At 43.3% G+C, this 15,000-nt stretch overlaps 1 protein-coding gene across 1 annotated transcript in view; it reads left to right on the top strand.

The window, feature by feature from the left end:
• Window positions 1–15,000, top strand: part of LOC113809511 (transmembrane protein 53-A) — a 27,506-nt gene that overhangs the window by 11,700 nt on the left and 806 nt on the right. Inside the window, exons 2-6 of the mRNA XM_027361138.2 lie at window positions 11,305–11,520; window positions 12,275–12,428; window positions 14,009–14,087; window positions 14,212–14,307; window positions 14,550–14,722. Of these exons, the coding sequence (XP_027216939.2) occupies window positions 11,305–11,520; window positions 12,275–12,428; window positions 14,009–14,087; window positions 14,212–14,307; window positions 14,550–14,722 (718 nt within the window). The remainder of the gene's footprint in view (window positions 1–11,304; window positions 11,521–12,274; window positions 12,429–14,008; window positions 14,088–14,211; window positions 14,308–14,549; window positions 14,723–15,000) is intronic.

Genomic DNA, 15,000 nt, shown 5'->3' on the forward strand with positions numbered 1-15,000 from the left:
AGGGGGAGTGAGAGAGAGAGGGAGAATGAGGGAGATGGGGGAGTGGGAGAATGAGAGATAGGGGGGAGTGGGAGAGAGAGGGGGGGTGAGAGGTAGGGGGAGTGGGAGGGAGAGAGAGAGCACATTTACTCTGTGGTTGGTCTATATATAGTGTGTGGAGTTTGATATCTCAACACCCGTTAGAAAGAGATGTAAATGTCTCAAATGCCTATTTATGTTTATGTAACACTTGCACAGGTGTTCCGATGCTGAAAATTAAACTTTGTGGGAAACTTTTAAAAGTAATTCTTTAACTTCCAACATTATTCTTGACATAAAATCTAGAGAATCTTGAACTAACATGAACAGCTTTGCATTTTTAACGGGTCCTTTCCCACGTAATGGAGTTCATATCAGTCGAAACAGGAAGATCTCCGATAAGTTCTTAAAAAAAGAATCCACAATGCCTGCCTTTGAACACACACACACACACACACACACACACACACACACACACACACACACACACACACACACAAACATACCTAAACTGTACATAAACACATTGAAATATATATACATATACATGATATATACTGTATATACATTTATGATATACTCGTGGCTCGCTCAAGCTCTGCAGTCACGCGACACTTCGACCTGTCACGTGACGAGCCTTTTCTCCTCCTAGCAACAGCCTGAGGAATATTCGCCATGGCGGCGCGTCCTTGCCTAAGCAACCTCTGCCGTTTATCGAAAGGAATTAAACTAAAGAGTGTTAAGGAGAGGGAGTGGGAGACGGAGGGAGGGAGCGAAGGAGAAGGAAAGGGAGGAGAGGGAAGGAAGGAAAGAGAAAGAAAGGGAGGGAAGGAAGGAGGGAGAGAAGGAGAAGCAGAAAGAGGGAGGGAGGGAAGGAGAGTAAGGAAAGAAGGAACGATACGAAAAGAGAGGGAAGAAGCAAAGAGAAGGAGAGGGAGGGACTGAAGGAGAAGGAAAAAGAAAGAGAGAGTGAGAGGGACAAGCCACGAAGCAGAGAATGCAAGACAGGACGAGACTCGACCAAACAAGACAAACCAGAGAAAGACACACAGACAGACACGCAGAATGATAAACCGAGCCATGAGTTCACCGCCGACAAGAGGGGCTCATCCACTGCCCTCGTGTCTCGTCTTCTGAGTTCAACGTGATCTCCAACCCAAAGTATTAGGGCTGTTGTGTGGGCTGAGTCACAGTCACAGCTGCTCGGTGCGTGTGGGAGTGGGGGTGGGGGGATGGGGGTAAGTGAGTGAGTGTGGGGGATGGGGGGTGAGTTAGTGGAGTGAGAGTGTGTTTGGAGTGAGTGTGGTGGATGAAATATTGAGTGAGTGTAGGGGTGGGGGATGAGTGAGTGAGTGGTGATGGGGGTGAATTAGTGAAGTGAGTGCGAGGGTGGAAGTGAGTGAGTCTGGACGGGGGACATTAGTGTGTGTGGTTGGAGGGTGTGAGTGTTAGTGAGTGAGAGGCGGAAGGGTGTGTATAATCATATAGATGAATAAAAAATGATATATAAAGTCGATTTTGTATGCTTGTATCTTTATACTTACGTACATACATTAAGAGGAGAGGAGTATTCACAATAGTATCAGTATTCAATACTCTCTCTCTCTATCTATATATATATCTCAGTCTGTCTATCCACCCCCCCCCCCCTCTCTCTCTCTCTCTCTCTCTCTCTCTCTCTCTCTCTCTCTCTCTCTCTCTCTCTCTCTCTCTCTCTCTCTCTCTCTGTATATCTATCTATCTCAATGTCAGTCTATCTATCTCTATCCCACACAGAGGCACACAGACAGACAAACGGATAGAGGCACACGCATAATGTTATAATAAGAAAATTAATGTCTGCATATAATTACAGTTCACAGCTGGGAAGTTCAGTGCACTGCTTTGCTGTTTGCTCTGCCGGCGCTCTCTGTTGATCTTGCAAACAGCAGAGGGGGATGGAGGGAAGAGAAAATTTATAGAGAGATGAAAAAAATGGAGCAGGAGAAGGAGAGAGAAAGAGGAAAGAAATTAAGTAATGAGAAAGAGAGTAGATATATATATTAGGTAAGAATAAATTTCCAAAAGAAAGTTCAAATAGATATTTTTAACCGTCATTGGTGCAGATTATTTTATCAAGTACAGCAAATACAATTGCAGTAAAAAAAAATGTTTTTAGACAGAAACCTGGAAGTCAACAATTTAAAGATTTTTTTTATTGTACTTTATATATTCAATCTTACATATGTGCCTTGCTATGTTTTATCGTCTTTTCTACATCTTTCTCCATTTAAGGTGTGATATTTACCGTTTATTGCAGTGGAGACAGCACATTTAATTTATAAATGATGGTGATATATAAACCTACCGTCGCACGAGACCCAAATATTAGAGGAGAGAGAGAAAGAAAGAAAGAGAATGATAGAAGGAAGGAGATGCACAGAGACCATCCTTAAATTTTTCACGCCATTTTGGAGGCATGAGGCAACACTCAAAATTGCGAACTTTAACATTTTGGGCATCCACCCTGGCCACGGGTAGCCACGCCCACTCGTGACTGCTTGCCAGGGAGTCACCGCTGCTGTTGGGATGTGCCAATTGCCTTGTTAAAGCGGGTTGGCCAATTGGGTCGTTCGTGTGAACTGCAACTGGTTTGCAATTGGTGTCTAGACATAAAAATTCTTGTCTTGTTTTTTATTCTTTCTTTGTTTTTTGTCATGTTTTTGTTTGTTTGTTTGTTTTATTCTTTCTTTGTTTCTGTTTTTCATCTTTAGCACCTCCTCTTTCTTCTTCTTTAACTTTTCATCTTCCTTCTTCCCCTCCTCTTCTCATTTTTTCTTCCTCTTTTTTCTTATTCATCTTTTTTCTTATTTTTCTTTTTCTCCTAAAATTTATTGTTCTCGTTTCTCTTTCTTCTTCTATCCCTTACGTCTCTGTTTCCTTTTTTCTCCTTCGCTTTTTTGTACTTCATCGTCATCTTTTCCATCCGGGGGGGTGGGGGGGATGTACGATTTTTGCTTTGCTTGATAAATGAGGTTGATTTATGTGTTGTGTGCTTGGCTGCTTTTATTTTTGTTGTGTGTTATCATTATTTGTTCTCACCTTCACAAAGCACATCAAAACTCTTTTTCTTGTTTTCATTCTCTAACCTCTATCTCTATCTCAGTCTATCTATCTATCAATATCTGTCTCTCTCTTTCTCTCTGTCTGCCTGTCTATCTGTCTCTATCTCAGTCTATCTATCAATCTCTCTCTCTCTCTCTCTCTCTCTCTCTCTCTCTCTCTCTCTCTCTCTCTCTCTCTCTCTCTCTCTCTCTCTCTCTCTCTCTCTCCTCTCTCTCTCCCTCCCTCCCTCTCTCTCTCTCCTCTCCCTCCTCCCTCCTCCCTCCCTCTCTCCCTCCACTCCCTCCCTCTCCTCTCTCTCTCTCTCTCTCTCTCTCTCTCTCTCTCTCTCTCTCTCTCTCCCTTCTCTCCCTCCCTCTCTCCTCTCTGCCTCTCCCTCCGTCTCCCTCCCTCTCTCCCTCCCTCTCTCCCTCCCTCTCTCCCTCTCTGCCTCTCCCTCCGTCTCCCTCCCTCTCTCTCCCACCCCCCACCTCGCTCCTCTCCCTCCCTCCCTCTCTCTGCTTCACTCCTTATCTACCCCCCTCCTTCAACAACCTCCCTTCGCCCTCTCCTTCGTCCCGCCCAATGTCTCGGAACCTGAGCACGGCAGCCATGAACACCTCAAGCTCGAGTTTATTGATCCGGGAGAGGAGGACTTCGCAAGGACAAGGTCGCTGTCAGGAGCCCCCGCGGGTGGAGGGAGAGGGGGGGGGGATGGGTGGAGGTGGTGGGGGGGAAAGGGTGGTTGGTGGAGGGGTGGGGATGGGGGGAAGGGTGGTTGGTGGAAGGGGTGGGGGATAGGGGGAAGGGTGGAGTGGATGGGTGGAGGTGGTGGGGGGAAAGGGGGTGGTTGGTGGAGAGGGTGGGGATGGGGGGAAGAAGGGTGGATTGGTGGGGTGGAGGGATGGGGGGGAAGGGGTGGTGGGTGGGTGGAGGGATGTGGGGGAAGGGTGGTGGGTGGGTGGGAGGGATTTGGGGGAAGGGGATGGTGGATGGGTGGAGGTGGTGGGGGGAAAGGCGGGTGGTTGGTGGAGGGGGTGGGGATGGGGGAAAGGGTGGTTGGTGGAGGGGGTGGGGATGGGGGAAGGGTGGTGGATGGGTGGAGGTGGTGGGGGAATTGAAGGGTGGTTGGTGGAGGGGTGAGGGCATGTGGGGAAGGGGTGGTTGGTGGTGTGGATGGGATAGGGGGAAGAGGTGGTGGGTGTGGAGTGGAGGGATGGGGAGAGGGGGAAGGTGTTGGTGTAGGTGGGTGGAGAGAGGGATTGGGGGGAAGGATGGTGGATGGGTGGAGGTGGTGGGGGGGAAAGGGTGGTTGGTGGAGGGGTGGGGATGGGGGGAAGGGTGGTTGGTGGAGGGGTGGGGATGGGGGGAAGGGTGGTGGATGGGTGGAGGTATGGTGGGGGGAAGAGGGTGGTTGGTGGAGGGGGTGGGAGATGGGGGGAAGGGTGGTGGTTGGTGGGAGGGGTGGGGATGGGGGGGAAAGGGTGGTGGATGGGTGGAGGTGGTGGGGGGAAAGGGTGGTTGGTGGAGGAGTGGGGATGGGGGGAAGGGGTGATTGGTGGGTGGAAGGGATGAGGGGGGAAGGGTGGTGGAGGTGGGTGGAGGGATGGGATGGGGGAAGGGTGGTGGGTGGGTGGAGGGATTGAGGGGGAAGAGGGTGGTTTGGTGGGTGGTGGGGAAAGGGTGGTTGATGGGTGGAGGGTTGGGGGGAAGGGTGGTGGGTGGAGTGGAGGGATGGGTAAAGGGAAGGGTGGTTGGTGGGTGGTGGGGAAAGGGTGATGGGTGGAGGGGGAGAAAGGGTGGTTGGTGGGTGGGAGGAGGGTGTAGGGGCAGGGAAAGGAGTGATGGGGGGGGGGGGAAGGGTGGTGGATGGAGGGGGGGGGAAGGTGGGAGGATGGAGATGGGATGGTAAGTGGTGGATGACAGGATGAAATGCTTATTGTTACAGAATGAGCGAATGTTTGCGATTAATTTGGCGCTTGTGTCCGCTTGCTGTGTATGTCGTTTGGCGCCTGTTTTGGTTGCCGTTCAACGCCTCGGTGAGCTTTTCTTCGTCTTTTTCATCTCCTCCTCCTCCTCTCCTCTTCTCCTTCTGCTCCTGCTCCTCTTCCTCCTCCTACTTCTCCTCTTCTTCCTTCTCCTTCTTCTTCCTCCCACTACCCTCCTCCCTCCTCCATCCTCTACCCTCCTCCTTCTCCTTCCCCCTCCTCTACCCCCTTTTCACCTCCCTCCTCCCTCCTCCTTTTCCCCATCCTTCCCTTTATGCCTCCTTCCTCCCCTCCTCCTCCTCCCTCTCCCTCTCCCTTTCATCCTCCTCTTTCCCCCTCTCCATTCACACCACTCACTCCTCACTCCCCTCCTCCTGCTTCCCCTCCCCCTCCTTTCACACACTAACCCTTTCCCCCATCCTCCTCACTCTCCTCCTCCTCCTCCCCTCCCCCCCCTCCCCCTCCCCCTTCCCCCAATCCTCCTCCCCTCCCCTCCCCCTTCCCCCCAATCCTCCTCCCCTCCCCCCATTCCCCCCCTTCCCCCAATCCTCCTCCCCCCACTCCTCCCCCTTTCCCCCATTCCATTCTCTCCTCCTCCTCCTTCTCCTCCTCCTCCCTCCCCCTCCTTTCATCCACTTCCCCTACCCCCCCCCCCCCTCATTGTTGTGAAGAGAAAGAACGATGTGTTTGGGTGTTTGTGTATTCTGGGGATGACGTCACTAGCCGGCACACAAAAGAGGGGCAATCTGTCATAATATTTTAAGTAAACATCATCAAGTTCATTATAAGTATCAATATCAGTATTATTAACGTTAGTTATTATGAGTAAATGTCAGTACTATCATTATTAGTATTATGATGATTAACATTGATGATATTGATAAGATTATTATCACCGGGTTCCTTCTCTGATTTAAATTCAGATTGTGAATTCAGTTCCGTGGAATTTAGCTTTTCTCTCTCTTGAAACTTCGAATGCCTGAGTTTAGATGTGTACAGTAAGTATGCGCCAGTGTGTGTGTAAGTATGTGTGGGTATGTGGACGTGTGTGTGTGTGTGTGCGTGTAGGTATGTGCAAGGTCTATGGACGTGTATGTTTGCGTCTTCACGTGTGTTGATGTTTGTGTGAATGTGTGTGTGTGTGTGTGTGTGTGTGCGAGCGAATGTGAGTGAGCGCGGACGAGACTGTGACTGTGTCTATGTGATTGTGTAACTATGCTGTGTCATTCACTGGGCCCCGCGAGTGTGTCTGCCGTTGCCATAACAACGGCATTTCCTACACCCAAAGGTTAACATAAAGTGAATATAGGTCTAGCAGGTGGATGACGAAGCCTAACCCAAGGTACGCCTGTCCGGGGATGGTTAATGGAGACATAAGTAAGTGCGGATGTAAGTGCACTTTATCAGTATACTTTTTAATTTTGTAAGTGATGTATGCTTCTATGAAGGTACTATTGTTGATATTGACACAGCTATAATAAATTATATAAATGTACAGAAATACCTCGAAGGTCTAATGAAAAATGAATAAATATTGTTTAATAATTAAGATAATGATGATAATGATTATAATGTAAAAGAACAGTATAAAAGGTAATGGAGATACCAATCAGTATATATATATATATATATATATATATATATATATATATATATATATATATATATATATATATTAAAGTTTCCTGGAGTGAATACCGATTTAAACCAAGAGAATCGACGGGAATATGCAAAGTTTGGTTCGTATGAAGGTTGACGGTTGCCGGTGGAGAGTCGAGACAGGATGCCGTGCGGTCATTTTGGGAACGGATATTTATTGTAGTGCTGATAAAGTTGTTTTTTGTAGTTATGATATTCACTATTTTTTTTTAGCATTTAGTGTTATAGAGACGTTAAAGTTGCCTCCACTAAATTGAATATCATTTACTGTTCATTTACGCAGTTTTTGAAGAAAAAAAAGTGATAATTGTGATAGCTACGAAGGTATGGAAGAAATAGTTGAGAAATCCAATATTCTGTTATCCTTCGAACGGCATGGCCGGATTCGCCACTCACCTCTCTCCTAAAGGGAAAGGAAGGAGTGCGTGTAGGGGAGGGTGGGTTGGGTCGTAATGGGGTGGAGGGGTCGAAGGGGAGGGTGGGTTGGGTCGTAATGGGGTGGAGGGGTCGAAGGGGAGGGTGGGTTGGGTCGTAATGGGGTGGAGGGGTCGAAGGGGAGGGTGGGTTGGGTCGTATTTAATGGGGTGGAGGGGTCGAAGGGGAGGGTGGGTTGGGTCGTAATGGGGTGGAGGGGTCGAAGGGGAGGGTGGGTTGGGTCGTAATGGGGTGGAGGGGTCGAAGGGGAGGGTGGGTGTGTATTAATGGGAATGCTTTCGTCGCTGGCTATTAATAATGGATGTAGACTTCCTGTGTTTGTGCGTCAGATTGGCAATGGGTGGGTCGCACCTAATATTTGAGCATCTGCTGAGGGGTGATAGAGTAGGTTTTGGGCCATTTCCGCTATTCTCTTTTTCAATTTTTTTTCTTTCTTTTCTCTCCGAAATCCGTGCAGTTCTTCCCATACCAAATCTCTTCATTTATTCATGTGTTCGCCGAATTTGGAGGGACTTTGTCAACTTCTGAAATACTAGAAGCCTATATTTCTAATTGTTTGTTCGGTGGGCAAATTACAGGGCTTTTCCTGCCCATCAAAGTCATTGGGTACACCCCTGCTCGCTCTCTCTCTCTCTCTCTCTCTCTCTCTCTCTCTCTCTCTCTCTCTCTCTCTCTCTCTCTCTCTCTCTCTCTCTCTCTCTCTCTCTCTCTCTCTCTCTCTCTCTCTCTCCCTCTCCTCTCCCTCTCCCCTCTCCCTCTCCCTCTCCCTTTCCCACTCCCCCTCCCCCCTCCTCCTCCTCCTCCTCCTCCTCCTCCTCCTCCCTCTCTCCTCCTCCTCCTCCTCCTCCCTCCCTCCCTCCCTCCCTCCCTCCCTCCCTCCCTCCCTCCCTCCCTCTCTCCTTTTCTTTCTTTCTCACATACACATACACAGAAACAACCAAATTGGTTCACTAACACGCACACTCTCCCACATTAGCTCACCCACCCTACCGCCAACTCTCCCCACCCTATTTCCTCTGTTAATACCGTTACGTAACAAATAAATCACAAATTCACAAATTAACAAATAAGTCAAAATCCGAGAGCCAGTGCTTGCTTTAAAGATGAGCCTCAAACACATTTTTTTTTTATGCACGTTTTCTGTAACACCTTAACCTATAAAGTTCAGCCAATGAGTTCTGGGAATGGAGAATGTGGGACAAAAGCCTATCGATTGCCCGTTACAAAAGGAGCCGTAAACACAGGGCAGGTTGGGAAGACCTCGCCACCTGGTATGGTTTGTTCAGTAGGTTTACACGGGAGCTTTTTACGATGCGGGAAAACAAACAGAAAGTTTTTTTTATTATTTACTGTTTTCCCTTTCTCTTTTTCTATTTCTGTCCTGTCCTCTTAAAAAAGATATTTAAGAAATGTTTTTTGTTATCATATTTATTTTTTCTTCTGCTTTTCGTTTCTCTTTTTTACCATATAGTGAAAATATATATATATAATAGTTCAAATTCCTTCATAATAACATTTTATTAAAACGGAACGAACTAATAAGGATTATGGAAATTTATGCAAAATAGTAACGTTGCACATTGATGATCATAACTATCATATATTACAACCAAGTGTGTTTTCAATTCACAAACCGCTGATTCTTTTTTTTATGTATATTACAAACGTGACACGTGGCACTGCAAAGAAATTGGGTGAGATTTTTACGTTTTTCCTTCATTTATGCACCTAAATAACGTACAGGTATTCAGGCCTTGTCAGCCGTTTGAATATTTGGTCTTTGTGTGTGTGTGTGTGTGTGTGTGTGTGTGTGTGTGTGTGTGTGTGTGTGTGTGTGTGTGTGTGTGTGTGTGTGTGTACAGACGGGGTCATAGAAGGAAAATTAGTGAACATCACAGTTACAATCCTTGCAAAAACCTGCAATTTCTTAATTTTGATATACTTGCGTGTTCATAGCTTATATCTTGAATAAAATTTGTTCCACATCTTATTACTGACAAACTATATATATATTTGATATTACATTTATGCCAATGACCTCTACTTCAATAGAAAAGTTTCATTTATCTAAACAAGTTTATGTTATCTGAAAATTAACACAGCAGAGTAGTGATAATTTTAAAGCCACGTGTATACATAATCCAGTTTCGTCGAAAGATAAGTTAATACGATGAAATGATATAATCAGAAACGTTTTTTTAATGCAAATATGAAAAAAAACAATGTAGCCTGATTCGTATTGAGTTGTGTGCAATTAAAATGCCTTATTTAATATTTTCAAAGTCTGGATTGTGAACTTTTATTCAGAGATTTGTTAGTTATAAAAATGTTCGTAGATTCGCGCTCTTTTTAACCGTCGTTTATATGGGAAATCACATACATTTTAAGCACCTCCTTCTTCTTCTTCTTCTTCTTCTTCTTCTTCTTCTTCTTCTTCTTCTTCTTCTTCTCCTTCTTCTTCTTCTTCTTCTCTTCTCCTCCTCCTCCTCCTCCTTCACTTCCTCCCCCTCCTCCTCCTCCACTTCCTCCTCTTCCTCCTCCTCCATTTCTTCTTCCTCCTCTTTCACTTCCTCCTCCTCCTCCTCCTCCCTCCTCTTCCTCCTCCCACATACCCTTTATGCACATACGAATATCCATTATACGCAAAGAATAACACTTAACACAAATTTAGAATAAGATTGACATTATTGAATAATATCGGTGAAGGTCTATCCAGGTGCCAATTCGTGTTTTGGAGAACCTTAAATGTTAGTGTTATTCATAATATCATTGATATTGCTGTTGTTGTTGTTCTTGTTATCATTAATATAATTATTCTCGATATTATTATTATCACTATCATTATCATTTTTGTTGTTGTTGTTACTGTATCTACTACTCCTGTTACCACTATCATTATTATTATTATTATTATTATTATTATTATTATTATTATTATTATTATTATTATTCTAGGTAGGGAGAGTTTTATATTGATAGGGCATGAGGGGCGTAGCAATTATTTTTCCACCAGAATTTTTTAACCCCTGTCTAGCGAAAGAGTGAAATGGGAAGACCCCCCCCCCCCTTCCCGGCAGCAGAATAGGTCAAATAGAAAGTTTAGCTATTTTCTAACCGATCTTTCACATAAGGAAACGGCATACACAATTTGGGACTTTTATGGCCATATGCCTAAAGAAAGTCCGTTCTGAACGCAATTTCCTTCTGCTAGAAGATTCACGTAATTCAAGGACTGTCCGTTTAAAAAATACAATGGTCTCTTCTCGCTTTATTTTGGTATACCGGTTGATTTTTTTGTTGTATTATCCCATTGTAGAGGATTTTGTGCATTAGAGAGCGTATTCCACATTTTTTTTTGAAGCCAACGACCAGTGTGGCGAAAATGGCGTCTCCTTTCTTCCACGCTTCCACGCTTCCACGCTCTCCCCTTTCTTCATAATTCTGGAACCGGTCCTGATCCTTATATAGATTTGAATATCGTGCGTAGAAATTAATATATTAAATAGAACTGAGTTGGTATCCCGTATGTTTACCGCATAGTACAAAGGTAATTTCACTTAACGTTTATTAGACCACTTTATAGGAGCGTGAAATAGAAGATATGATTTACCTGGCCTCTTACTTTCGCGTTATCACTGTGGAATGAGCTGTGGTTTAGTTGATATGGATTATGCATGCCAGAAATCGGTTAACCTAAGATGCTTGGAATGTCGTTTCTGTAGGCCACTGATTATGATGATTTTATGATTATTCTCTCTCTAATGTATTATCAGGCTTTTTATCATTCTCTCGGTCTTTGTCTCCGTCTCTCTTGCTTTTTCGTTCTCTTTATCTCTCTCTCTCTCTCTCTCTCTCTCTCTCTCTCTCTCTCTCTCTCTCTCTCTCTCTCTCTCTCTCTCTCTCTCTCTCTCTCTCTCTCTCTCTCTCTTTCTCTTTCTCTCCCTCCCTCCCTCCCTCCCTCCCTCCCTCTCTCCCTCCCTCACTACCTCAACAGTACCCTCCTTTCCCATCCAATCAAATAACCCATCCATTCCAACCCCCCCCCCCCTTATCCTCCCCGTCCCCCATCCCTCTCCAACCCACCACCATTCATCACCACATCTTACGCCCCACCCTCTTGCAGATCGTGGACTGCTTCCGGAACGCCCGTCTCTACCGCCGCGAGACCGTGGAGGGGATGGTGCCGCCGCCCACTGAGATGGTGGTGCTGTTCACGTGGTTGGGCGCCAAGCAGAAGTACGCACACAAGTACGCCAACTGCTGGACTCGCCGGGGTTACGACGTCCTCCATGTCACCTGCTCCGTCCGCGATCTGCTTTTCCCCAGGAGCGGGGCTGAGGTAGGAGGGGGAGGGGGGTTAGAATGAAAGGGGTTGGGGGAGGAGTAGGGAGGGAGGTGGGAGGAGGAGGGAGGGAGGTGGAAGGAGGAGGGAGGGAGGTGGGAGGAGGAGGGAGGGGAGGTGGGAGGAGGAGGGTGGAAAGAGGGAAGGAGGGGAGGTGGGAGGAGGGAGGGAGGAGGAGGTGGAGGGGGGTTAGGGTGAAAGGGGTTGAGGGGGGTAAGGGATGGAGGAGGAGGAGGAGGTGGAGAGGAAGGGTGTAAGGGATGGAGGAGGAGGAGGAATGAAAAGAGGACAGTGGAAGGTTAATATTGTTCTAGGTTGATATTGGTCCATCAATGCACTTGCAGTAGCTGATCTAAGTTAAATATCATTGGCTTAAAAGGATGACATAATAGAGGATATAGCTATAACAATGATAAGGAAACACTTTGAGTAAAAGATATTACATGTATGAACTTGAAGTTGTAGTAATGAATTCTTTTAGAGATGTAATTTCTAATACAGTATTTTTTAATAATACAGTAATACAGTAATTAGACTGCCTTCAAAGGAACAAAGAAATTTAGATAAAATCAAAGTTATACATGTTTGTACATTATAGAAACCATGCAAATTGCAATAATAAAGTATTTGTTATGAGGAGAAGGAATGGAAATAGATTACAACAATAATGATAAGTAAAAAATACTCTTCATTTTGGGTTGTTCTGCATATTAGAGCTTAACCCTAAGCTAATTCCACAAAATATCTACAGGTGACAGCATCCAGAGTCGTGGACTTTCTAACAAGCTATGACAGAAAGGTGATCGTGCATGGCTTGAGTGTGGGTGGCTACCTCACACAAAGGGTCCTAATTGACGCCAAAGACTCGCCTATTCACATCTCCCATCAGATCTTCGATAGTTTCAGTAAGTGGACTGCTATCTAGCTTTTATTATTATTACTGTTATTATTATTGTTGTTATTATTATTATTATTATTATTATTATTATTATTATTATTATTATTATTATTATTTGAAGTCCCTTCATTTTTGTTATTATCATGAATGTTATTGTTTTTATTATTATTGTTCTTTTTGTTATTATTATTAATGTTCTTATTGTTATTATTGTTTTTTCATCATTATTAGTATTATGATTATCATTAGTATCATTATTATTGTTATTATTATTATCAGTCTTCTTTTAGGCAATTTGCATTTCATTGAAGAAGGAAGACTCAGTTTATGATTGTCTGAGAGGAGGGGTAGGAGGAGAAGAGGAATGGAAGGAGACGTAAAGAATAAATGGGAGAGTTAAAGAAAAGGCGTTGAAGGGGACATAGAGAGGAAAGACGAGAAGAAAGAAGAAAGGGACTAAAAGTGAGAAGGGAAAGGGGAATAGGAAGGGACCTAAAGAGGAAAGGAAGATGGACAAAGGCGAAGAGAGAGGGGGCTCAGAGAGAAAAGGGGAATGGGAAAGACAAAGGAAGTGGGGGAGGTTGAGGAGGAAGAGGAGGGAAGTGGAAGGGGGTAAATGTAGGACTTAAAGTGGGAGGGGAAGAGAGCAGACCAGGAAAAGGAAATGGAGAGAGCGAGGGTAAGAAAAAGAATAGAGGAGGAGGGAGGTAGGAGAAGGGTGAAAGAGAGAGAGAGGTAGAGAGAAGTAATTCTAAATTTTGTTTTTGTTCCATGGTTTATCAGTTGATCCTGCTAGATATTATTAATTCTGATGATATTATTGTTGCTATTAAATATGATGATGTAATTATTACTATTAATTACAATGATTATAATAATAATAATATAATGTTTATTGTTTTTATTTTTTATTATGATGATTATCATCATTATTGATATTATTTTCTTTGTTATTATTATCATTATTATTATCATTGTTGTTATTGTTATTCTTATTATCATTATTAATGTTATAGATGATATTGTTATTGTTATTGTTATTACTGTTATATCTGCAGTTGAGAATATATTGCATGTAAAGTGAATAACAGATTAAAAGTTATTTTGATGAGTCCAAATCATATAATCTTTACCAAAGTGCATCATTAGAAATTGTGCTAGATAGATTTTTCTTCTGACCTTTTGCTACTACCAACAAATTTTCCTCTTTTTTTCCATTTTACTTTAACCACTTGAGATGATTTGTATACATCATAGATAGCAATAATTTTCTACTCTGAATTCTAGAAATTTTACGGAAGGATTTATAGTGAATTAAAGAATATGAGTAATTCAGATGGTGGTGATGTCTCTTGTGTGTGACTATCAGCTGCATGTAAATTGTTAGAGTATAAATTTAAGTGCATGTAAGGAAATATAACTTATGCCATATATTTCAGTTTTATAACTAATACACATGCTTTACATAATAGAAGCTCTCTTTCCATGGGAGACATTGTTCCTAGCTTTTCATTGTAAGGATTTCCATTTAGGTAATATTTTGTGGGATATACTGTCAGCAATTTTAATACATCAATTTTTTTGCAGCAAATGTAGTGGGAATCGAAAAAGGAGTTCAAAATGCTGTCCACCCACATTACCGAACACTTGCAACAAAATGTATGAAGTAAGTACCATAATATATCAGTTTGTTTGAAAAATTACATGTGTATATACCATTCATTGTTGAACTTTTTTATTATCATCTTCATCACAAATTAGATTCTAACTTGAAAATCTTAATATTTCAGAGTTTACAGCAAATATGCTGATCTGTCAAGTATATTGGAAGCACAAAAGTTTGTCACAACAACTCCTTGCCCAGCACCTGCCCTCTTTGTGCATAGGTAAGAATTTGCGGACCAACTTTTTTTGACAATGTAAGATATTCAAAATTACTTTTTTAGCAATTGATTGTGAGTCTCATGTACCATCACACAAAGTTAGATGTCTTGTGTGTATCCTACCCATGTATGAGTAATCATGTATTGATAGTAATTCATATAACACAGTAATCATTCTAGATTAATTCAACAAATTGAAGATACAATTTTTCACCATTTTACGTTGTTTGATGGTCTTTCCTCAGTATGGCCGATCAGGTTGCTTCATACGAGGATACAGAAGAAGTTATCAATGCACAAAGAAAGGTTGCTCCTGTGGATACATACGTGATTCCAGCTGAACGAAAGGTTCCTCATGTCACTATTATGAAGTACATGGGAGAGCAAAACTACATGGGCCTCATACATAATTTTGTTGGTAAGATAATATGAAGTAGAGTTGATTTTGTCATTAGGAAAATGTAGGAATGAATTCCTGTCACACATAGTTGTGTGTGTGTTTGAGTATGAGTGATTGAGTGTGGGAGAGAGAGAAAGAAAGAAAGAAAGAAAGAAAGAATACATACATACAGAAAGCTGGTGATCAAATTCCAAAAGTTTCTATATGTAACAATCTGTATCTGTTTGCAGAAGTGGATATTTTGTAAGAAACCCTAATAGTGATAATGATTAATATTTGCAAAATATCAGCTGTGT

Source organism: Penaeus vannamei, chromosome 22 (genome assembly GCF_042767895.1).
Source record: "Penaeus vannamei isolate JL-2024 chromosome 22, ASM4276789v1, whole genome shotgun sequence".
Taxonomy (NCBI): Eukaryota; Metazoa; Arthropoda; class Malacostraca; order Decapoda; family Penaeidae; genus Penaeus; species Penaeus vannamei.